The 23,913-nt window shown below is 33.3% G+C and overlaps 1 protein-coding gene across 2 annotated transcripts; it reads left to right on the top strand.

Annotated features, from left to right (window-relative positions):
* The first annotated feature begins 14,337 nt into the window (after nucleotides 1–14,337).
* On the top strand, nucleotides 14,338–21,493 carry LOC147396855 (sm-like protein LSM7). 2 transcript variants are annotated; one of them, XM_086452118.1, is made up of 6 exons: nucleotides 14,338–14,646; nucleotides 14,965–15,014; nucleotides 15,693–15,774; nucleotides 19,825–19,896; nucleotides 20,286–20,338; nucleotides 21,179–21,493. In XM_086452118.1, exons 2-6 carry the CDS (start codon nucleotides 15,012–15,014, stop codon nucleotides 21,266–21,268), a joined length of 300 nt encoding a protein of 99 aa, XP_086308244.1. In that variant the 5' UTR covers nucleotides 14,338–14,646; nucleotides 14,965–15,011; the 3' UTR covers nucleotides 21,269–21,493. The 2 variants fall into 2 exon arrangements, with proteins under 2 accessions (XP_086308244.1, XP_086308243.1); XM_086452117.1 differs by having other exon boundaries at nucleotides 14,356–14,642.
* The last annotated feature ends 2,420 nt before the right edge of the window (nucleotides 21,494–23,913 follow it).

The following is a 23,913-nucleotide window of genomic DNA, read 5'->3' as shown; positions in this document are numbered from 1 at the left end:
TGAGTTCCTCATTATAGCCCATAGTTTGATAGAACCCAGAATAAGTTGTTGTAAATCGAACTGTCGCATACATTGATTCGCAGGATGATACAATACAGTGTGTAAAAACATTACATAAGATCGATGTAGGCTCAAAGTACGGGATGTATGCATAATCTCTATATTTTCACTTGCAAAATGAAGATATAGGGTCCATACAATCTAAAAATAAATAAATAAATAAGAGAAAATCTCATAATAATACTTTAATTAAACATATAAATTAAAAATATTTATATTTACCATAAAGGGAAAAAGAAAATCCAGTTCGATTCGGTATTGTAATATACTATGATATGAATCACTAATATATGTCATATTATACAATATCTATCTACACACTCGAGGGAATGAAAGATTGTCACTCGCAAGTATTGGACTATCTATTGGTAATCGTTTGTGCTCATACTTGTAATAACGGTGTATATCTTATAAGTCTCGATGGTCGTTTTCCCTTGTTTCTTACAAATTTACTAGGAGAATAATACAAAAATGCAAGGACGACAACACCCCAAGTATAATAGGACTTAGCAGATAGATCATTAAATAAACGAAACAAACTACTATCAACAGTCTTATCTGATGTATTTGGAAATAATGTGACTCCACATAGTGCCAATAGATATACACGAGTATACTAATGTACCGGATATAAAGGTAAAATACTAATAAATAATATAACCATCAAGTGTGTGCTTCAGTGGTAAAACCAACAACTAGAATTTGCTCCTCTAGATTTTGAGTTCGAAATTGAAGATCATTTCTTGAATAAAATGTCACATATGTTGTGTGGGTCAGTGCATGTGGTCATAAATTAATCCTGTTAGGTATGGTTGGGAAAACTAGGTTGGGCCTATCATATGGATTGCATGATGGACCAGGTCATAGTCCTCTATCAACAGGGATACCATGTTTAAAAAAAAAAAAATAATATATATATATAATAAATTAAATTTTATCTCATCTATAAACATCTGTCTATCTAGCAATCTCTCAAATATATCACGTAGTTATGTAAGGCTAATAGAACTGTAAGAAAAACTTCTACCAGTAAGAGGTAGAATCCCAAGACACTCATATATAAGATTGAGATACTCATATTTCGTTGTACGTGACACAACAAAAAAGTACTCGTCAATCCTCAATTCCAAATAATGCAAAGTGTTCTTTAATGTGATGATCATCTCTCTAAGTGAAAGATGGAATGTAAAAAATCTGTGGCCAAACTTTCTCAACTAATGCATAACAAAGACATGAATCGTGATGTTAACACCGAATGCGTTGATAATATTCAAAACCAACAGTAGCAGCAAAGGGCCTCTTATAGATCATTAAAGTCCAAATCTCTAAAAAATTGCAAATGATATCACAATCGTAAAAAATACTCGTAATCAATCTGAATAATTATAAAATTAAATATTATATAATTATATAATTCTAATCAATTTGCATTATTAATTTTTAAATAAAAATTATAACCTGTCCTAACAAAATATCACTCAATATATAACCCTAACGATCGATTATAATAACATATGTAGTCGGACCTCTAAGAATGCATCTATCATTAGTTGGCATATATTACAATAATTTTTTTATATAAAAACAATATTTAAATACTTATTTTACTAATTAATTTATTCATCTTAATCATAATCATAATCTTGATCCGAGATCTTGATCAAGATCATTTTATTAAAATTTTGATCTTAATATTGAGATCATTTTGTTAAAATCTTAACCTTGATGTTGTTCAAGATCAATATCATGATTTCGGATCAAGATCATGATCTTGATCTTGTTTCAGATTAAGATCATGATCATGATCAAGTAAAATAAAAGAAAAACAAAGTACCTTTGGATAAATCGAGGAAAAAACTAAATTTTTAGAAGAGCCTGTTGAGCATATGTGGGAGAAGAAGAAGAAAAAAAAAATAGAATCAGAAGAGAAGAAGTGGAAGAGAAAAAATGGAGGGAAAAACCAAAATTTTGACACTTTAAGTGTCGAAAAGTTGATTAAAAAATAATTTAAAAAACTTCGACGGTTTTGGTGACGAAAATTTGGATTAAAAAAAAATTGACGGTTTAAGTGTCGAAATATGTTCCTTTTGATAAATTTACAAAAATTGATCCTTTTTTTTAATAATAGTAGGCTGAAAAGCTGTATCTTGCTGATCGAGTGAAACCATAATATGGCTCAACAAACCCTCGGAAGACGAATAAGGGAACTAAACTCTCTCTCAGTAGGCCCAGTAAGCTCCGATTTCGAGTCAAAGGGCCCCACTCATAAGCATCTGACCCATTTCTCGAAAGCAAGCTACGACCAAAAAGAAAAAAAGGGGTCGAACACTTTACCGAAGGTGAATGAGAGAAATAAGTGAAAGCGCCCTCGATCCGCGGGGTGCACGGATCAGCTTTTGACCCTTGAGGTTTGGGAGTCGCCACCTAATTATTACGGTCTAGGAACCGAACATTGACTCTAAAAGGCAAAAGAAACTAATCTACAAAAAATAAGAAACTAAGTCTGGGGATCACGTTACGGAGTTGGAAAGTGTTAGGCACCAACCCCGCCTGGCAAACACCGGTCTCTACTAATTTCCAAGTAGAACTACATTGCTAAAAAGACCTAATCAATAAAAAAATAAAAATACTTACCTTTTCCGAACGCAACGATTTTCTTTTCCCTCAGATCTGATAGAATAACTTCTTGTATAGTATTCTTCGCTTCGTTCTCTCACCGGATCTAATTTCTAATCTCCAAGTTGAGGTATCTCTTTCTTAGATCTGAATTCTTCGAATTTATTTATGGATTTTTTGGTGTTTTTGAAGGACTTATAGGTATTTTTTGAGTTAAAATCGAAGTATGGATGTTAGGTAAGGAGTTGGGACTTCAAAATTAGGGTTTATGGCAGATTAGGGAGGTTTTTTGACCTACTTCTCTTAGGGTTTATGATTTGATTCGAAAATAGGGTGTGAGGACCCCTATTTATAGATTTTTTTAAGAGTTGATTTAGATAGAATTAGTGTTTAATTAGAATTCTTTTAGTTAGAGTTGTATTTTAGTTATAATTGTTTTAGGTAGAGTTGTATTTTAATTAGAATTGTTTTAGGTAGAGTTATATTTTAGTTAGAACTCTATTAAATAGAGTTATTATTTAATTAGAACTCTATTAGGATTTTGACTTTTGATCTTATTTGATTGACTTTAATACCTTGACTTTAGTCTTACTTGATTGACTTTAAGATTTTGATTTTAGTCTTGCTTAATTGACTTTAATTTTGAATTTAGTCTTACTTGATTGACTTTAATACCTAGACTTTAGTCTTACTTGATTGACTTTGATTTTTTGGAGAATCCCCCTCTATTATATCTTTAATTCTTTGGACCCCCAAATGGAGGGGTCCTTAAAGAAATATCTTGCAAACCCTCAACAATTTTGCCTAAGAGCCTGATTGATCGATTTTTTTAATTTAAAATTTTAAATTAATTTCATTAATATTTCACTTTAATTGTTTAATATTTTATTTATTAATTTTAAAATTTTTAATTATGAAAATTGTGAAATTACCGTTTTACCCTCGGAGAGGACTTTTCGCGTTTTAAGTTGGTTTTTTTATGTTCCAGGATGTTTTAGAATCGATTTTTCGTAAGGAATTCAATGGAAATATTGGTTTGTATTATTTATGAAAATTTTTGTGTGAAATGGTCGTGAACTTTATAAGGGGCATTTTCGTAATTTTATCAAATTTTGTGAAAATTGGCGAAATGATTTATTTTGTTTCGATTTGTTATTTTATGTGTTTGAAAGAGTTTTCCTAAGCGTAACGTAGGCTCTAGGGTCATTTTGATGTTAGGGGTGTTTTGGTAATTTGATCATTTTTTAGTGATTTTTATCATAAAACGTCTTTTTGTCTGAAAAATGATGATTTCTAAGCTTCTGGGATTATATTTTCCTACCATAGCGTGGTTTCTACTATTTTGTCAGTTCGAGATACCTCATTCGGATTTCTGAAACATATCTGGTAACAAAATAAAGCAATAGAATAAACATCCATCATTAGGAACCGTTGCAATCGGGTTGACGAGTTGATTAATCAGGCGAGTGCAAAAATAAGGTGTCTACAATAAGTAGGCTTCAAAGCCGTAGCTAGCAGTGTATGAGACGCACGCCAAGCAGCGAGTGTAAACTCGCGAGATAGATAGCTAAGATAGGGCCTATACGGGGCCCCAAGGAGCACACCTTAGCGCTTCGCCACTGACGCAACGGAATTAGACCTAAAGCCATGACTACACTACACTTTAAGGTACGGAACTATAGATTCAGTAGAGCGCTCAATAGCGATTATAGTGAAATGGCCACATTCCCGATCCCTGATCTACGACCACCCTCGATCTAAATTACTTTTAATTTTTTATAATTACCTCTTATTTATATTTATATAAGAAAATACTCATGGACGAATGCTTCTCTAGATTTCATGGAAAAATTGTGAAAAAAAAGACAAAATTAAACTAAAAAAATAATTTTTTTTTCTTTCTAAAAGTTCATAGAGTTTCGTCCTCTATAACCTTGTGGGATCGGATCATATTTTTGGATGTCACAAGGTGAAATCACAACCCTTAGTAAGAGTTGAAATCTCCAAGTTAGTAAGGCTAGTTGGACTCTTTTCACATTGACTTGACCGATTTGACAAGTTGACTTGATGAATTGGTTCTATCATGTTTTAGCTTTGAGTAACTTTCAAATTCAATCAAATGGACTTGAATTTTTGAATTTGTGTTCTTAATAAAACTTCTAAAATGGGTTGGACTTGACCTAAAATCCAAGTGATCTGAAAATCTAATTTAATGTTTTTGGGTCTTTGGAATGGACCCGAATGAAAAAGGGGTCAAATATGGTTTAATGTCTCTTGTCGTGACATCTTTCAACCTAATGAATTGAAATATGTTCTTAGTTAGTATGATCCAAGTCTGATCCAGGTATGAATCCAAATTTTTCATTCGGATCTGAATATGAATATACCTAAATTCGACCTAGGTCCAACCCATTTTATGCCCTAAGAGTTGAGGCTCTCCATCAAATTGATGGTTGGAATGCTAGGGATTCTAAGAAAATGTACCCTAGGTAAATGAGTACTAATCTCTAAAAGTTCTAAATTGATTTCTAGGAAATTTGTGTTTTTCCTCTTATTCTAACCGTCCTTTGATGGAGAGGGTTTTGCGGCTATGGGTGTCAATGGGGTGCCCATTTACCCGAAATCAAAATCGAAAATCCCGATTCTGATTCCCTTTTTATTAGAATTGACTAGAGTCGGGTCTAATATGTAATCAAACATATAGGAATAAGAACCATTAGGTTCTATCCGATCGGTACCCACAAGTTACCAAAACCGATTTATTTTGTTAATTATTTTTACATTACACAAGATTTAAGGTTTTCCTATATTTTAAAATTAACTTAAATTATATAAAGTTCTTCGATTTAATGGAATAAATTATAATGAAGTTAGTACTTTGTAGATAATATGTTATTTTTCAGGATTTTTTTTTTTTAATAATGATTTTGAAATATTTTTGAGAATCGGAACCAATAATTATCCATGATTTTTGTTGGTTCTGATTCCGGTTCCAATTAATTTTAGAACGAGAATCAACAAGAATCGAAACCAAAAAAATATGAGTTGTGCTGCAGTGACCTCAACAAGGGACACATTGACATGGTGGCGTGCGTATGTTCGTAGATGCATTTTACTCATATCTTAGAGAAAATGCATCTACAAGCATGTGCGCGCCACCCCAACAAGATGTCCTGCGTGCATTTCCCATGAGGTCACTCTGCATTAATATAAAAAAAATATAAGGGTTATCATTGTAATTTTGGTAGGAATCGAATTGGAACCAGCCCATTGATACCCCTAATTTTGGGCTACAACAGAAATCCAAATCAATAAGAAAGATGTCATCAGCATAAGAAACAAAAACCAACAATGCATGCCACAAGCTGAATAAACTCTCATTATCAAACCGGACTCAACAGCACGATACAAAGAAAAAACAGAAAATAAAGTATTACACCAAAAATTCAATCCATGATCACTTGGCTTCTTATTTAATTTTGAACCTCTTTCTTCTTTAATTATGTTGTGAGCTTAATGCAAGTAAAAGGTGAAGATGGACACGAGTGAGGCCCCCATCAAAGATCCTATAACAGGTATGGTTGCGGTCGAGCCACTTGTAGGTGGAGGTGGAGGTGCAGGCGCCATGATGGGCTCATTAGCAGCCAATGCCACACTCATGGATGCAGCCGTGACAATGAGAATGACACAGGTCATCTTCTTCATGTCCATGGCGTTATTATCGGTGTAAATCTCAACTAAACACCGAATTTTGCCTTGGAGATGTGAAAGATATTTTGGTGTTTGGTCTGTGCAGGTCTGAGGAGGAATGAGAGGGGGTGGGAGGTATTTATAGAGAGGTGAGTGAGTTTTTATTGTTTTTTTTTTTTTTTTTAAATTTATTCATGGATGATTTACATATGCCCTCTACATTTTTTCTCAATATTTGAGATACTCCCTGGCTGATGAAATGCCCATTGACCTAGGTCTTCTTTAAGAGATTAATGGAAAATGACATAAATACCCTCATCTTCAATCTCTAAAAGAAAACACACGACTTTTCTTCCAAAAAAAATTTGTTATCTTCAAGCTCTTTACCTCTTGGGTAAATTATTTTCAACCTCGTCTTCAATTCACCGTGTTTAACCCGGTCTTTGTTAGAACAATAGTCTCACATCAATCAATCTTGGACACTCTATTTGTGTTGTATTTGATATTTGTGTTGTATTTGATGTGACGACAACCCTCACCTTACAAATCGATTTTGTCAAATTGAGTTAGACCCGTGAACATTAATATGATTTTAGAACTAGGTGTCTGTTTTTGGATTTGCGGATGTATTTCCCAGACCTTGGACATGGTGATCCCACGAGATGGAGGGTGTTAGAACAATAGTCTCACATCAGTCCTAGGTGCTCAATTTTTGCAATATATGAGGTGACGGCAACTGTCACCTTACAAGTCGGTTTTCATAAGATTGAGTTGGCCCAAGAGCCTTAATAGCCTTCAACATCTTGTAGTAGTAACCCTCTATTGTTCAAACCCAAAATCCACTACTTCTTCGCAAATCCTATATCATTCTTGCAATTTATTTGTAGGATGAAGGAGATAAGCTCTTAAGATTGGAGATGAGTATAAAAACAACTATACACTTTTAAGTTGGAGGTGAGTCGTTTTGGGGAGAAAATCAAGTGATTTTTAGGAAGAGTTTAACTATGATGGTATTTATGTCATTTTCTTTACTGGTAATCTGAAAAAACCCAAAATGTTGAGGGGGCATATCAACAGTTTGGAAACACAGGGATATATCTCAAATATTGACTAAAATGTGAAGGGCATATCTAAATCCTTCTTAAATAAATTAATTATTTTCTAAAAGAAACCCTTTAGAGTCTTGGCTTCGATTTGGTATTTTTGGTGTGAGAAGAGAAAGAATAACGCGGCGATGCGAAGAGACGTGCTTTGAGGGTCACAAAGTCACAACCACAAGTTAATGTTTTAGCGGGTCTTTTACGCTGACTAACATAGCGGGTGAAAGGGCATTTTAGTAAAATACCACAAGTTAATGTTTTAGCGGGTCTTTTACGGACTAACATAGCGGGTGAAAGGGTATTTTAGTAAAATACCGAGTTTACGGGTCAGATGATCCTAAAGAGAATGTCAACAAATCTCAGAAGACCTACACAGATCCCTAAGAACAGTAAGATGAGAAGATATTTCCTAAAGATCCTAGATCATAGGGAACTTGCATTGGTTGTTGGGCTGCAACTCGTGCGGGCTGAATCTGGCCCAACCCACATTTGTCAAACACCAACCCGTGCTTGTGCCGAATTCAACCTCGGGCATAAAAGGTTCAACCCAAGTCGAGTTGGTTCATTTCTCATTAATATTAGATAATCTATTAATGATAATAACTTATATAAAGATAAGTGGTATGACAAAAAAAAAATTATAAAATTTGCAATTATTTGTCTTACAAATATATTTCACACGTCACCACAGACACGAAATTATAAGAAAATGTTAAGAAAAAGATGGTGATGGTTAATTAAAATTTAAAATGTGAATTGTGAATGGAAAGAAACAAAGATATTTAAAAATAAATAAATAAATATATAACCATATGAAGTTCAGATTCGGGCAAATCGAGCAACCTGATGTCTATGCCTAAACCCAATCTGGTTTCGTTCGGTCAATTTTTTGTTATCAAACCCGAGGACGAACCATAGCTAACTATGCCCAAACCTAACCCAAGGTCGGGTTGAATCCATCGGGTTTGGGTTTGGTCTGCCCAAGTTGCAGCCCTAGTTAGTTGGTTTGAGGAATGGGGATCCCGATTTAGACGGTGGTACAAATTCTAAATCGGGTTGGATCCAAATCAGGTGTGACCTTGAATCAGGCCCATCCCAATCTAATTATCTATTTCACATCAATCTTATGCTCATGGAAATGGTTTCAAATCTTGGTTTGACGTCTTGTCTTGTTCGTGGACGAGACCGAGTTATCTAGAACAACATAAACTATTTTAACTTGATTTACAATTATTTATTAAAGTATATTTATATATAAATAATTATATTTTTTATATATAGATAAAGTATATTATAAGATCATTAGACAAAAGATTTGACAATAGATATTTAAATCATAAAAATGATTATTTTAATCGAAATACAAAATCCCGAATGAGTCAACAGAAATTCATTGACTTGGTCAAGATTTTCAAAATATTGTTTGAGTCATCTTGTTTGTCTCATGAGATGGTGTGAAGGCTGAGATTGTGTGTAAATCCGTCTCGTTGGTGAACGATATTGGGATGAATCAAGTGAGTCATCTTAGTCTCTGACGATATTTGAAGTCATGTTCATGGGGCATGGAACCTAAATTGGATCATATGAAAGCCATGGTCCCTTAAACCATCTATATGTATATCTAAAAAATATCGATACTTCAAAAATTTCCTCCAATCATGAGCGTCATAAGTTGAATAATTCATACACGTCCTTAATGCTTCAAATGCTTTACAAAAGTGGCATAGGTTGAACCATCATAGAAGACCAAGCGTGATGCAACAAGGTTTGGGTTGTAAGGCCAGAATCGAGCATTGAACAAAACTACGATAACTAACTAACATCTAGTTTGATCTTACATGAAGTTTTTATTTCTATAAAGTGATCTATATGTCTAGTTCATTTTGAGTTTAGTCTCATATCGGACACCCATTGCCTTGTATCGTTCCTTATAAGCTTTTGAGCCCTTTCACTCATTGTTAAATTGGTTTTAAGTTGGGCCCCTAAATTTACCATGGTATCAAAGCAAGTCTTTCTCTTCTCCACGTCACCCAGTTCATATCTCTATGTGCTTTGGCCCAATCCAGTCCACATATGCGGGGGCGTGTTGAGTTTAGTTCTGAATTGGACACTCATTGCTTTGTCTCTTTCCTTATAAGCTCGTGGGCCTCTTCACTTATTACCAATTGGTTTTGAGTTGGACACCAAATTTATCAAGGATACTATTATTCCACACTGTTATGGGAGGCCTAGATTAAAATGATACCATCTAAAGTCAACTACAATAACCACAGACTTCAACTCTGCAGTATTTGTTGTTAAATATACAAATTTTGCAATTTGGAGAGCTAAACTCCAATAATGCCAACCACACAATTTTCTTACTACTAGTAAAAATGCTTATATGATAAATAAATCACATTAATTTTTTGCTTAAATTCTGATCCAAAATTGGATTCAAACTTATAATCGCAATTTCCATCCTTCAAAGTTGTCACGAAATGAAAATTTCTTATCTTACATTAAAACACAGAAAAACATCTAATTTCATAGCCAAAAAATATTCAATCCTTGTATAATTACATTTGTGATTGTCGACAAGTTTATAAACTAAATTGACAACTCTCAAATCAAGAATTTAGAGTCAATCAACTTCAAAATTTTCATGGAGCAAAGCAGTTCAATTATCACCAATCAAATATTAAAAACAACAGTCAAACTACTGAAAAATCATCCAAACTTAATCGACAATTGATCACAATGTGGAATTGAACATTAAAACAAATATATAGTCATGGAGTTAAATTCCTCCAAATTCAATCATAATTCATGTCTTAATCGCATCTAAGTCACTAAAAATAAACATTTCTTCGACAATTGAAAATCTACTAGTGTACACAACTAAAATTAATATAAATTTCACCACAACCTGAAAAGAAAATGATTTAAATACCTCAAATCACCAAATCTGTAACCCTAAATACTTCAATAGGTAGTAATTGATGATCTCAAAAGTTGCTCAAACAATGAAGGAGTTAACTCAGTATGGAAAGAGATCTACTTACCCTTCAAAGGAATTTTTTATGGAATGGGCTAAGAAATCGATCGATTCACTAGATATACCAACCTGAGAGAGAACTATTGATTATTACCCTTCTTAATTTGCTTCTACTTTGTTGATTTTCTCTGACTTGGAGTTATTAGGTTGAGATTAATGAAGCATGTTGAAGAGATCAAGATATCGAAAGTTAAACCAAAGATCGAGAGATCGCAGAGGTGTTCAAGAGTGAAGTGGAGGGGGTTTTCTATGATGATATTTTTTAATTAAAAAAAAATCCTAATAATTGGAGGCTTGAGATATTCGAATATTTCGAGTTCTTAGGCCCACCAAATTATTTGGTCGAAAATTACCTTTTTCACGTCATGCATCTCAGCCATTCGATGGTACCAACTATTAGCATAAAGATCAAATATTGGGCCCAACCCATGACACACCATGATGGACACATCATGGACAATGGTGAGTTGGAGAGCCTCAAACCTAAAGTTTGAGGTTTGGAAAATCCATTAGGTTATTAAGGCCATCTCTTGCCATGGTTCAAAATTTGTGTGAAAGTTTCATTTGATATGGAGCATTCTAAAGGTAAACTCAAACCTTGGTAAAGAATTATCTTCTCTTGAAAATATTTCTTTCATCTTTTAAACTTCTCCCTCTTATGTCTTTTCTATTTCTTTCTCTCCAAAACCTTTTCCTCCTCTCTTAGGCCCTCTCTCCCATTACCATCCATCATTGTTTGAAGAGATATAAAATATAAAAATAACAAGATAAAATATAATATGTAATAGATAAAAGATAGAATTTAAGTCCAAATAATCGTAGGACTAAAAATAATTAAATTTGAAAAGGAATAATTCAAAGAAAGGGTAAAGGAGTGGAGCTCATTTTATGAAAATTAAGAGAGAAAAAAAAAGGATATAGATGGAGAAGTTTTATAGAAAAAAAGTTACCATTGCACACTTGCACATTACCATTGAACATTTGGATACAGGTAGCCATTTTTTAAAATATTGTCGATGGTTGATGGTTCCTACCTTGTTAAGTTAGTAGATATTAAAGATTTTTTTTTTTGAAGTTTTCGTATAAGCTATGCGTTCAAGTTTAAAATGAGCCATCTCTCCTAGAATTTATTACTTGTAAAGGAGTTGAACTTTAATTAACTTCTACATTTAACTACAGCAAATTGTAATTATGTTGTTGATGTTTTTATAGATAATGGGTGTATTGTATACTTTAAAGGAATTTTATTTACAATGATTCATATAAGACATTTTATTACATTTTGTGATGGAAAAAGATTTCCATGTAAAGAACATGTAATTCTACTATTACTTGACGTATTTTTTGTCCATTTATTTGATAGTCTAGTGTCAAAATCATCAAAAGAGACTTGGTAGGATCATATTGAGTCTACATGAAAAACTCTGTAGGTTCCCACATATCTTCTAATCAGTAAGGTCCTACCAAATCCTTTGAAGTAAATTAGGTAGGATCACTTGGAGTCATAATTAAGATAACTTACTACCAAATAAAAAGTTAAGAGTATGTTTGTTATAGCTTTTTGGACTTTGCACTGAAAAAGTCGGAAAAACATGTTTGTTGGTAGTGACTTCTACTTCAACAATTTGTAGGAAGTCAAAAACTGTGTTTTTGAGGTGCTTTGTTGGGTTGCTTTCTTGCGAGAACCACTGTAAGAAGCCATCGAAAAATGTATGGGGGTGAAATGATGATCTCACATCTCATTCTTTATAACTCATCCATTAAACAACATAATCATTTCGTCCTTTTTCTATTACTTTTTCGTTGACTTTTGTAATAAACAAGATTCTCTTGGATGCAAATTCTCAAATTGTGAGGTCCTATTCATTTGAGTTTCAGGAGCCAATTTTTTTTTTTTTTTTTTGCTTTAAAACTGTGAGATCCTGTTCGTTTGGACTTTTTTTGACTCTTACGGATTTCAATTTAAGCCCAAAAGTAGCTCCTAAAAGAAGTCATCCAAGAGGGACTTTCAAATTGCTTTTGTGAGAAGTTAAAAACGTAAAATGGCTCAAGGGTAGTTACCAAAATACCCTTCATCTTTAATCAAATTTCCAACCAAACTTAACCTAAAAAAATAAAATGAGATTACTAAAATACCTTTCAACTTCTAAAATACTGTTCATTTTTAATCAAATTTTCAACCAAACTTAACCTTAAAAAATAAAAGGAGATTACCAAAATATCCTTCATCTTTACCAAAATACCCTTCATCTTTATCAATTACTAAAATACCCTTCATCTTTACCAAAATACCTTAAAATTTTAATCAAATTTAACCTTAAAAAACAAAAGGGGATTACCACAATACCCTTCATTTTTACTACTAAAATCAAAAGGAATTCATCATCACTATTTTATACCAAAATACCCTTCATATTTATGTGGATGTTGGATTGTATATTATGTAGGTATTTTTTTTATCAGAAAAATTTCATATGTTCATTTTTAAGAGGAGATGCTGTCAAAATTTCGATAGAATTATAAATATATATATATATATATATATATATGTATGTATGTATATGTAATTATATATTTATTATTTTGCTAATTTTTTGTGCATTCTGGGTGCATTATCAACATTAAGGGTATTCTAATCATTTTATCAGAATCCAACAATAAAAAGTTGTCAAACAAACATTAATTTCTGGCTTATGTGTTTCTGTAACAAACAAACTTCTGTTGGATATGACTTTTTAGACTTTGAGCTTCTGCTTCCTCTAGAAACTAGCTTTTAGAGTTGAAGCTGGCTTCTGTAAAGAGCAAATCTTGAGCTTCCGCTTCTCCTAAACACAAAATTCTAAAACATAAGTTGGAGACAAAGAGACCCTAACTTATTTTAGGGTGTGTTTGGAAAATGAAAGTTAGGCATGAGAGTTGAACTCCCGCCTATTCAACTTTCTAAAGTTCAACTTGTGAAAGTTGCGATAAAAAGTGTGATAGTTAAGATAGATGCGACAGAAAGTGTGAAAGTTGAGATAGAAAGTTAACAGTAACATTAACATTGGTGTTTAGTTCTCAAATAGGCAAAAAGAAAAGGAAAATTCTTTACTTACTAACTTAGTAAGATTTCAACTCTTGCTAAGGGCCTTTAAGTTCAAATGGATTACCAAATTGACAATCCAGAACCACAGTCCTTTAGATGTCATGGAGAAACTTAGAGCAAACAACCAAATTAAAAAAAAAAAAAATTGTTTGTGTTTGATCAAAGGTTTTCAAAATGGACGTTCATCAAACTCTCAAACTTAAAATTAATATTCATGGTGAAAAACAAGTTTTTTTTTCAAAGTTTATAAAATTTTATCTTCTACATCCTTGTGGCATGGGATCATGGTTTAGATGCCACAAGATGAGCTCAACAACCCTTAGTAAGATGAAATCGTATTAATTTAGTAAAGCTAGTCTTACTCAAACAAAAAATGTCTCTTTACTTATTTTAATTTTCAGACATGATTTTTAAATTCGTCCGAGACCGAGACGTATCGCCCGAGTTAATTCGATATCAGAGCTAAACGAGACCAACTCACAAAGTCACTTTTTGACCGAATTTTACGTTTCATGTTCAATTTTTTGAGTTATCTCACGAGACGTTTCAAACGTATCGAAAAACTCGTCCGAGACGAGTCGGAACCGAAGCTTAACAAGATGAGACGCAATACCGAATTTAAAAACCATATTTCCAGACAACATTGATGCACATGAAGGGAAACAAAGGGTTGAAGTGGGACACAATTTTAACAATAGTAACTCTCCCCCTTGGGTGTTCGGATTGCAGAAAATTCCTTAACTTGCGTGGGTTGGCAACCTTATCAAACGTACCCTTAGTAGGGTGCGGCGGGGAGTTTTTGTTAGGGTTAATTTGGTCATTTCACCATTTGACCTTGTAAAGGATGGGTATAATTAGAAACCCCTCTTAAAACCAGCTATCAATGGTCCGGACGTGTTTCTCGTGGAATTTAATAAGTTGCTTCCTTTTCCCTCTCTAGTCTCTCTTACCATTTTAGAAGTAGTTGTGGTGTGCGAAGCGGAGAAGAGAAGCGAAGCTAGGGCATACGTCGGTGCTATTCTTCTTTCCTCGTCGCCATTAAAGAAATTGGGGAGTAAGTAAGCTTGAAAGAAATTTCCAATACATGTTTCAGATCTTGTTTTGATTTTGATTTTTTTGATTTTTTTGATTTTGTTGAAACAATTAGAGAGCTTTGTTCATCTACAAAGTTTAGGTTTCATGTGTTCTCAGAAAAATAGTGAAGAGAGATGATAATTCAAGATTTTTTTTTTTTGTTTCCTTTTGAGTTTTTGTCTTTTTGAGATGTCTATATTTATTTGATTTTTCATGGAGTGATCATGGTTACAGTCGTTGTTGGTGTTGATCCCATGAAGCTTTAACTGTATTAGTTCTTTCTTTGATTGATTCTCTTATAGGTTTCTTGTCTCAACGATCCAAAGGGACTCAGATAGGCCAAAATAAAATGGTAACTCTCTCTCTTTTTGTGACCATTTTGAAGATTTCTCTATATTAGGGTATTTGGAATTTTTCCGGAAGTATGCGTAGCCGATTTTCAGTCACTCGGGTTTCCATTTTTAAGTATTTTTGGGAGGTGAAGTTAGAAGACTCGTCTGTTAAAAATACTAGAGCCCTTGTCTATAATTCCACTTTAACTCTTAATTCTTAATTTATTGAGTTTGACCTTTAGAAATGTGATTTAGATTTTATACCATCCCTAATATAAAATTTCAGATCTTTACCAAGGCATTGGCCTAAATGTCAGGTCTTGTGTAAATGTAGTAAGTATTTCAGTATATTTCTTGGAAATATGTCAAAATTTACTACTATTATGGGACCTTATTAGAAACTCCTACTGCAGCTCAACAACCAGTAAGAACACTGTCCTTTTGAACCGCTCATTTTAAAATACTACGTGACTTTGTTATTATTTTTTCTTTCTCATTTAAAAAGGGTACGCTCATGAATCTTATGTTTCATGCTTTATGTCATTGAAGAGCCTTGCCGCCTGTATCCACTTAAAAACATTGCTCTCAAGATTTTTTCTTTTTTTGGGTTTATTCTTTTTTAAATGGTCTTTTCATTTGTTAAATTTCTTTCCAATGTCGTATTATTGCTCACACTATGCTTTCTCATGTTGTCTCAGTCAGGTCGGAAAGAAACAATTTTAGATTTGGCTAAGTTTGTTGACAAGGGTGTCCAAGTCAAGCTTACTGGTGGAAGGCAAGGTTAGTGTCTCCTAGATTATTTGTTACTGACTACATTTAAGCAGTTGCAACTTGGAACTCAATTCCATTATTTTTGTGTCCTTGCTTTTTCATTTTAATAACTTTGTTTTCCCATTTTGCACATATCTTGTACTTGTAGCATTTTTTTTAAAAGATGATTATTGATAAAGGAAACCTCAGATCTATTGTTTACACTTTACACCAACTAAGAATTAACTCATTATTTTTAAAGAATTTGTTCATTTTCTTTAGGTTAGTTTGGCTTCTATTTTAAAAAGTTATGTAAATAGAAAAAATTGTTGTACACAAGAAACCATTGCTTATCATGGGAAGATAAAGAGGGAGAAGAATGTTGGGAGTCTTTAAATCCCACAATGTGGAATAACAAAAATATTTATTACATTTAATACACATGTGTAACTAGAAGTTGATCATTTTAATTGTACATCTGTGTTTAAATGCCAAGCATCAAGGGGAGCTAGAATTCGAAGAGAAGGGTTTAGATTTGATGAAAACAGAATTTAAGAGGATAAATAAAGAGATCAAAGAAGGTAACTTGAATTATGTCTGTGTATCCTTGAATTCTTCATTTTAGATTAAGGGTATCTCTCTCCTCCTCTTCTTTTTAGGTTCTTTCCTCTTCCTTTCAAGTGAGAGAGCTAGGTAGAATTTTCTTTATTTTTTAATGCCAAATGATTTGATTAGGATAAGGGAGGGGATTCAATAGGTACCACAAAACTGGGATCAAAACCCCACTTTCACACTTACACCTATCAAAAAGGAAGAAAAAAAATCAGTAGCCGGGAATTAGGTACATATAAATTGGTCAATGACATAAATGTTAGCTTTGAGTGTTAAAAAAGTATTTTTACAGTATAATATTTGGGTTTGATGGAGAAGTATGTTATTTTGGGAAATAATTCCTACAAGTGTTAATGGAGTTGTGCATTATTTGGGAAATAATTTGGGAGGAAAAAAGTGCATATGTTAGTTGTTTAGGCTAATTTTGAGGTTTATGTGCATTTTGGAAAATATGATGAAGGCGTGTTTGGAATTTCTGGAAAAGTCCTTTGGGCCATCTAGCGACTAAAGGTTAGAAGGCATTGTGATAAAGTTGTTGGCCACATTGGGGTGTTGATGTTTATTGTCTTTAGTACTCCTCAAGGCCCACTGAGGTCCCATGTAGCCCTTTCTTATCCTTCGCTAAGGATTTTGTCATCATAATTGATGAGGTATTAAATTTAAGGTTTAGGCAATGAAATTTTGGTAAATTGTGATGGAACAATGGTTAAGGCTAAAAATAAATATGTCAGACAACCAATTGATTTTAAATAAAGGAAGTCAACCATCCAGGCAATCTTTCTACTTAGACAAATTACGATGAAGTGTAAAAAGAAGAAAGATCACTACTTAGTTGTTATTGACTTGATGAAAGCGTATGACAATGTACACATAGATAGTTTGGTGGTTATTGCGAAATAAAGAATTTCCAAGTGGATATATTGACATAATTAAAGACATTTATGTGATGGATGTGATTAGTGTAAGAAGAAACTAGAATTCCCATTTACAACTAATAGTTTGCTCTAGTCATAAATGAGGCAACTGTGCATATTCAAGAAAATGTCTGTTGGTGTATGCTATTTATAGATAACATAGTGTAAGTGTTAGTTAATGAGACTGGAGAAGGAGTCAATGCAAAACTGGAACTTCGAAATTGCTTTGGTTTACGGTAAGAAACTATCGATTCAATGAAAGTATGCCCTGTTGGTACTACACTAGAGATTCAGTAGAGTTAGGGCTTCTGTTTGCTCCTTTGTTTGCTATAGCGCACGTAATGTAGGCTTTGAAACCATATCTTGCTGGGCCTCCACCTGAGTCTGCTTGTTAAGGAGCTCGGTTAGCATACTCTCAACTTTCATATTGTCCTAGGGATTTGGAAAAATAGAACCAAGGTAGAGCATGTGGAGTGCAATATTTCACGGTGATATTGCTTTTACTTTTTGGCCTCATTGCGTATCATTATTTATTGTTTGGGATGCTTTCCACTATCAATTTCGTAATTTTTTTAGAATTGGCAAACTTGGGATTTTCGATATAGAGCAAGGATTCTATGGCACTTTCTACTTTTTGCCGTTTGTTGGGGTCTTTGGTAAAAAAAGAAAGAAACAACCAAGTATTTGAAGGAAGGAACAATTTATCCTGGAGAGAATCATTAGTATTTTGTGCTTTATCTTCATTTGGTGCAAGTTGTTTTGAGGATTTTAAGTGTCTTCTTTGAAGACTTCCTATTCTAATGGGATGTAATTTGTGGTGTTAATTTAGATTTATTTGTGAATCACTGTAGTTTCTATTATTTTTGTAATTCTGATGGTCATCTCTACCATCCTTCTTTATAATATTACACTTATATCTTTCATAAAAAATAGATTAAAGAAGATATTCCATAGAATTTGAGTTGGATGGTTAAAGTAGAGGTTTGTTTTTGGAGCATTATGTGACCAATGCATTCTTGATCAATGGAAAATTTTTAAGTCAGTAGTTGGGGCAACTGTGATTTAAGGAGTTGATTGTTGGACAAGCAAGAACCTACATGATTTAGCATAACGATGCTGAGAGGAATGAATGGAAAGACTAAAAAGATAAAATTATGAATGATTGCATTCTTGAAAATGTAGTAGGAGCCCCACTAGGTGATAAAATAAGGTAAATTCGATTGAGATCCTGGTGCGACTATGTAAATATGATTTCCTAGGCCTGTGTGACTTAATATGGCTACCTTATGCTTCAGAAATCAATGAATTAAAGAAATCGTGTGTTGTTTTCTACTTTAAATCTCTGAAAGGTCACTTTGAGGCCTAATTTCAGATCTGTTATTTTGAGCTTGTAAACCTCTAAAAAGCTTGCATCATGAAACTCTTCATCAAACTTCTTAAAAATCCCAAATCCAATTTAAATCTTACTAAATCAAAGCCCTGGCTGTCCTACACCCGGTTTGTTTTTTGGGTGGGAGAGAGAGAGAGAGAGAGCTACCTTTTTTTAATGCAATTCTGCGGTGTCTTTTATATTTGGATTGTCATCTAGGTCCCACCGCACCTCAATATTAATCTCTATCTCCTTTATGTACAACAAAGCAAGATTTCTCTTCGATTATGGTACCTGAATTCTGTAGGACTGAATCAAGCCATCTTGGTGAGTTGCCCATATCTGTTTCCACTTCCATCGGAAGAAAAAAAAAGGTGAAACAATTTCCAAAAAAAAAAAAAAGGAGTCTGGTTTCAAAAGCATAGTATTTTCGATGTTAGCCTTGTGGCACTTGTGGCCTTGGCCTGCTAGTAAGCTCACTACCGCATGCACGAGGAACACAAACAAACAACCGTGTGTTTGGAAGGCAACTTAGCGGAGCAAATGAATAAGCCATTTTTTAGTCAGTAATAAGTTTTATAGATGTGTAATTGAGAGGAAATTTACAAGGTTTGAGAGGCAATAAGTTTGTTATCTTTACTGGTCCCTCATAGTGGATGCTAAGCCTTCATGGAGTTATGGAAAGGAAACATAAAGAATTGAGCAAAAACATATTGGCCCGTCACCTAACTATTGCCATCAGTGCATTCAGACAAGAAAGGAGTCAGACAATGCTCCTCCTTTTAAAGAAATTTTTTTTGAAAAAAAATGGTACATCCACTTTCCAGGTCGAGGAGATGAACTAAGGAAATAGAAAAAAATTAGATACAAGAGCAGTGTCGTCTCATATACAGAGAGTATACTCACCTAAAGTAGGTGATGAAAGTGAAAGAACCTACCAATAAACGATACCCATCCCATCGAAAAACAAAATCTTCAAAAATAACCTTTTACATTCCATGAACAACTTCAACTACTTATTTAGAAGCCCTTTTCTTTTGTTTAATTTATCAGTTTAGCTAGTTTTTATTTCACACACCTTCAATATTTGATAAGTTTTTTAGTTGGCTATATATGAAAAGTTGTAATTCTTGATCCACTGAGGTACCTAACTGCTGACTGAATGTATTTTTTTTCCTCTTTTAGTCACAGGGACTTTGAAAGGATATGATCAATTATTGAACCTGGTACTAGACGAAGCTATAGAGTTTCTAAGAGGTATTCATTTCATCATACACTAAGAGCAATCGAAAACTTGTACCTAGGTTTATTCTTTCTTCTGCCTTTTGGGTGTGATCACAGTCTTGTTCTAAATACCTATTATATAATGTCAAAGGAGTGATAAAAAATATTTTTCAATTGAAATGGAACATAAGGTAGGGATATGATTCAAAATTCCAAGTTGATGTTTACCGGACCATTTATTTGAGCTGATTCATCAGTTCAACTGGCTGGTCTGGTCCAGTTTTCAGAACATTAATTTAAACCCTCTTGCATCTCCCCGATGTGGCCTTGATTATGTAACTCACATCATGGTGACAGTGGCTGGTTCTGATAGTGCACGAGTAATTGACTGGTCATTTAATCCTATTGTCTTTATGCTGCAGATCCAGATGATCCTCTAAAGACTACGGATCAAACCAGACGTCTTGGCCTAATAGTACGTATTCTCTTTCATATTTTTTATTTGCATAGATTTTTTTATATTAAATATTTCACCTATGGAAAGATCTCGATGACCCGAATTTTGTTAAGGTTTTGTGGCTTTGACTGTGACCATATTCAGTAGAATCGTTGAAGTGTTGCTAATTAAAATTACCTCAGTAAGAGTTGCTACTAAAACTGGTTTGGTTCCCAGATGTGTGGGAATCTGGCATCACCTGATGCCACTTCTACGCCAAGGAACTATGAACCAGAATAGCCTGTATTCCTATGCTTAATTTTGAGAGCTATTGCTATTGGCACCCCAACTTTTACTTATTACACTTCAATTTCTTACACGATTAAACCACATTATTCAAATGTTCCGAAGTTTTGGCTCAAGTTATTATCCCAACATTACAAATCATTATAATACTCATTTAAATAAATTCAGTAGTTGTTTACAACTAGGATTATACTCAAAATCGAAAACCTAAAAATAGTAATCAAACAAATTAAAAATAAATAAAAATGAGAGCTTTTAATGGCATTATGGCAGCCCAACTTTTACTTAATTCTCAATCATCATTTATTTTTAATTGGGGTGTAATTAATAAAAGTTGGGGTGCCAATAGCAACTCTCTTAATGTTTGAGGGGAAAAGGTAACACTGGGATTCCAGTATATATTGGTTACCCATTCCCTATGCTTGACATGGCATCCAGGTTTTGTGTGAGATTTGGCCCTAGTTTGCTAGTATTCTTTTTTACGATATATTGGCAAAAGGTTTGATGAGAAAGGTAAAACAAACCCATAGAGGAATGGTTCACGTTGTTGATTAAAATTATACTGTATTTCAGGTTTGCAGGGGGACTGCAGTGATGCTTGTATCCCCAACTGATGGTACCGATGAGATTGCCAACCCCTTTATGCAGCCAGATGGGGCTTAATCATTGCTTGAACTTCAAGTAATCGGCATGCCTTTCTATCTTGTAATCTATTTCATCATGTAGTTAGTTTTGGAATTGAACTTATCTAAAGTGGAGGGTGGGGGAAACTAGAGATTCAAACTGAATCGTCTCCGAAATGAAATGTCATTTCTAATTTTCTATAATGAAACATGTAATCTTCATGTCTTTCCTTGTTAACTGCCATTGCTAAGCTATTTTTAATTCTTTTGGCTTTTTAATGGGCAAATTTTCTCGGCTAATTATTGGTTCTGCGTGAGTTTGATGACCCCTCTTGATAATGCAAAGCCGCACATGATAATCCAGTTGATGGGTGCTAACTTGAGATGGAGTCGTCAAACTTGCTTGACAAGCATTGGGTGGCTCTATTTGCACACACTAAAATGTCTCATTGAACCCACTTTTAAGTGATTTTTGTAATTAAAAAAAAAAGGTAAATTACCTTTTTACTCTATCATATTTACTTATTGACCCAATACGACCTACTGAACAAATAACCCCCTTCCCCCCCCCTCCTCTTTCTCCATATTCATCCCTTTTGAGTTTTATGAGAAGTTGAATTGATGGAAGATTAATTTTTAGATTTTTTTTTCCATCATGTTATCTTATTTCTTTCAAAGTTCTTTTATTTTTTTGCATTTAATTATCACGGAAGATGAAAAAATTACTATTAAAAGCTCTAAAACATTGTCGTTTTGGATCAAAGATTTGAAGATTTTTGACATATTTTGTGCGGTAGATTCAAATCGAATTTGTTTTAACAAATTTGATAGGTATCTACCTAACAAAAAGTTCAATCAAATATTGTAAAATTGATTTTGTAGGTATTTATTAAACAACATAAAATAGATTTGGTAGGTACTTATCAAACATAACTTTCTCACGTGAATGACTTTGACTCAATTGGAGGTATTAGGGTTAAAAATGAAGGTATGATCAAAGATTAAAATCCTAATTGAAACCTCGAAGAAGAAATGAGAGAGAGAGAGAGAGAGAGAGAGAGAGAGAGAGAAATCTGCCCCTTGTGGTAACATGGTAGCTTGAACAAGGTTTCACTAAATCCAAGATGTATAAAAATATTTGGGTGATTATTGTCAAAACTTATGTTACCTGGTTTGTGAGTTTGCTCGGTTCAAATTCGGGTGGTCGTGGTTCATGATTCATGGTTCGTCACTCTAGAATGAACCCCCTTCATAGGAGTAGGTACAGATAATTCGTTTCTTGGTTCACTTTGGTTCACAAGCTTGGTTTGCTTGTGCATATCTATAATTCAAGTATACATATTATATAATTACAATTATAATGTTAAAAAATTCTAATTAATATAATAATCAATATGTGGCATGTTATGTAATTTACAAGTCTCCTCATCACATATGTGGCATGTACCAATGCCTTTGGCGAGGTGTTGTATTGTGAGGTGATGAGTCTTTTTTCGTTGGGCCAGTTTCTATAATCTGGTATTTGAGCATGTTTAAGGCTACACAAGTAGGGTCATTGAAGCAATTTGCATTTGTGGTTAGTCCATATTAAAGAAAAAAACAAATGAAAAGTTACAACAGGTTCTTGTTATTCTAAGAATAAGAATTTCCCTTGATACATTGAATTGGATATTTTAACTATTAAATAACACTAATCAAAGAAAATTTCAAATTACAAATGTACTTCTCTAATACTTTCTAACATTTGAATTCACAATAATACATCTCATCAAACAAAAATTTACTTGCATATAAAATTACAAAGATACCCTTAATCAATGTGATTACAAAATATCCCTTATCATGAGAGTATTTTTGAAAATTCATGGGCATATCATTGTAACAAGCACTAAAGGCATTTTTGTAATTTGAATAGATTCTTTTTTGACTATGTGTGTTTTTTGTAATTTCAATATGTAAGTTACTATACCTTTGATAAGGATTTTTTTTTCCCTAAATTCATGTGTATTTTCAACTAGTATTGAGGGTATTTTTGTAACTTAAATAATTTTTTTTGATGAGTTCAAGTAAATTAAAATTGTTTCCACATTTTATTTTTAAAAGAAATCACTAAAAAAAATAAAAAAATAAAAAAATCATTGCAAATATCAACCAAAACACAATTATTTCACAATAGATTTTCCGATGACTACCAAGTAATAGTAAAATTCTCATTGTAAAATATTTGTAGTGCAAATCATTTGCAATGTAGGCTGTGCTTGGTATGCTGCAAATCATTTGCAAATGCCCAATGAATTTTTTTTATTGCAAAGATAAACCAATATAAAAAAAACCATTCATCACAATGCAAATGTTTTGTAGTGTACCAAGTAGAGTCGTGGTGTACCAAACAAGGCCTAAGGCATTACGGTATACTTTTGCAAATTCAACAAATCTTCTAAAATCGGTTTAATAAGTGTTCCTACATACAATACAAATGATTTGCATTGATCATCTAAATTTGTATGAAATTTATGCAAATGATTTGCAGCATAAAAATTACACAAATCATTTACAAACAACCTATGTATATCAACCTAAGCCGGAGCAAAGAAAAGTTAACAGTTTTGGTTTTGGTTCCTATAGGTATTGAACTGGTACGATCCATTGATACTCTTAGGTGGGGTTCACTCGTACCAATTACCG

Source organism: Akebia trifoliata, chromosome 8 (genome assembly GCF_017979445.1).
Source record: "Akebia trifoliata isolate Shusen 1 chromosome 8, ASM1797944v1, whole genome shotgun sequence".
Classification (NCBI taxonomy): domain Eukaryota; kingdom Viridiplantae; phylum Streptophyta; class Magnoliopsida; order Ranunculales; family Lardizabalaceae; genus Akebia; species Akebia trifoliata.
The sequence above is the reverse complement of the archived record's forward strand: the minus strand, read 5'-3'. Positions and strand labels throughout refer to the sequence as shown.

What these genes read in the sequence shown, in the direction of transcription:
- LOC147396855 (XM_086452118.1), top strand. An exon ending in AGCTATAGAGTTTCTAAGAG is followed by an intron (nt 19,897 to 20,285) that starts GTATTCATTTCA and finishes TTTATGCTGCAG; the next exon opens with ATCCAGATGATCCTCTAAAG. An exon ending in CCAGACGTCTTGGCCTAATA is followed by an intron (nt 20,339 to 21,178) that starts GTACGTATTCTC and finishes ACTGTATTTCAG; the next exon opens with GTTTGCAGGGGGACTGCAGT.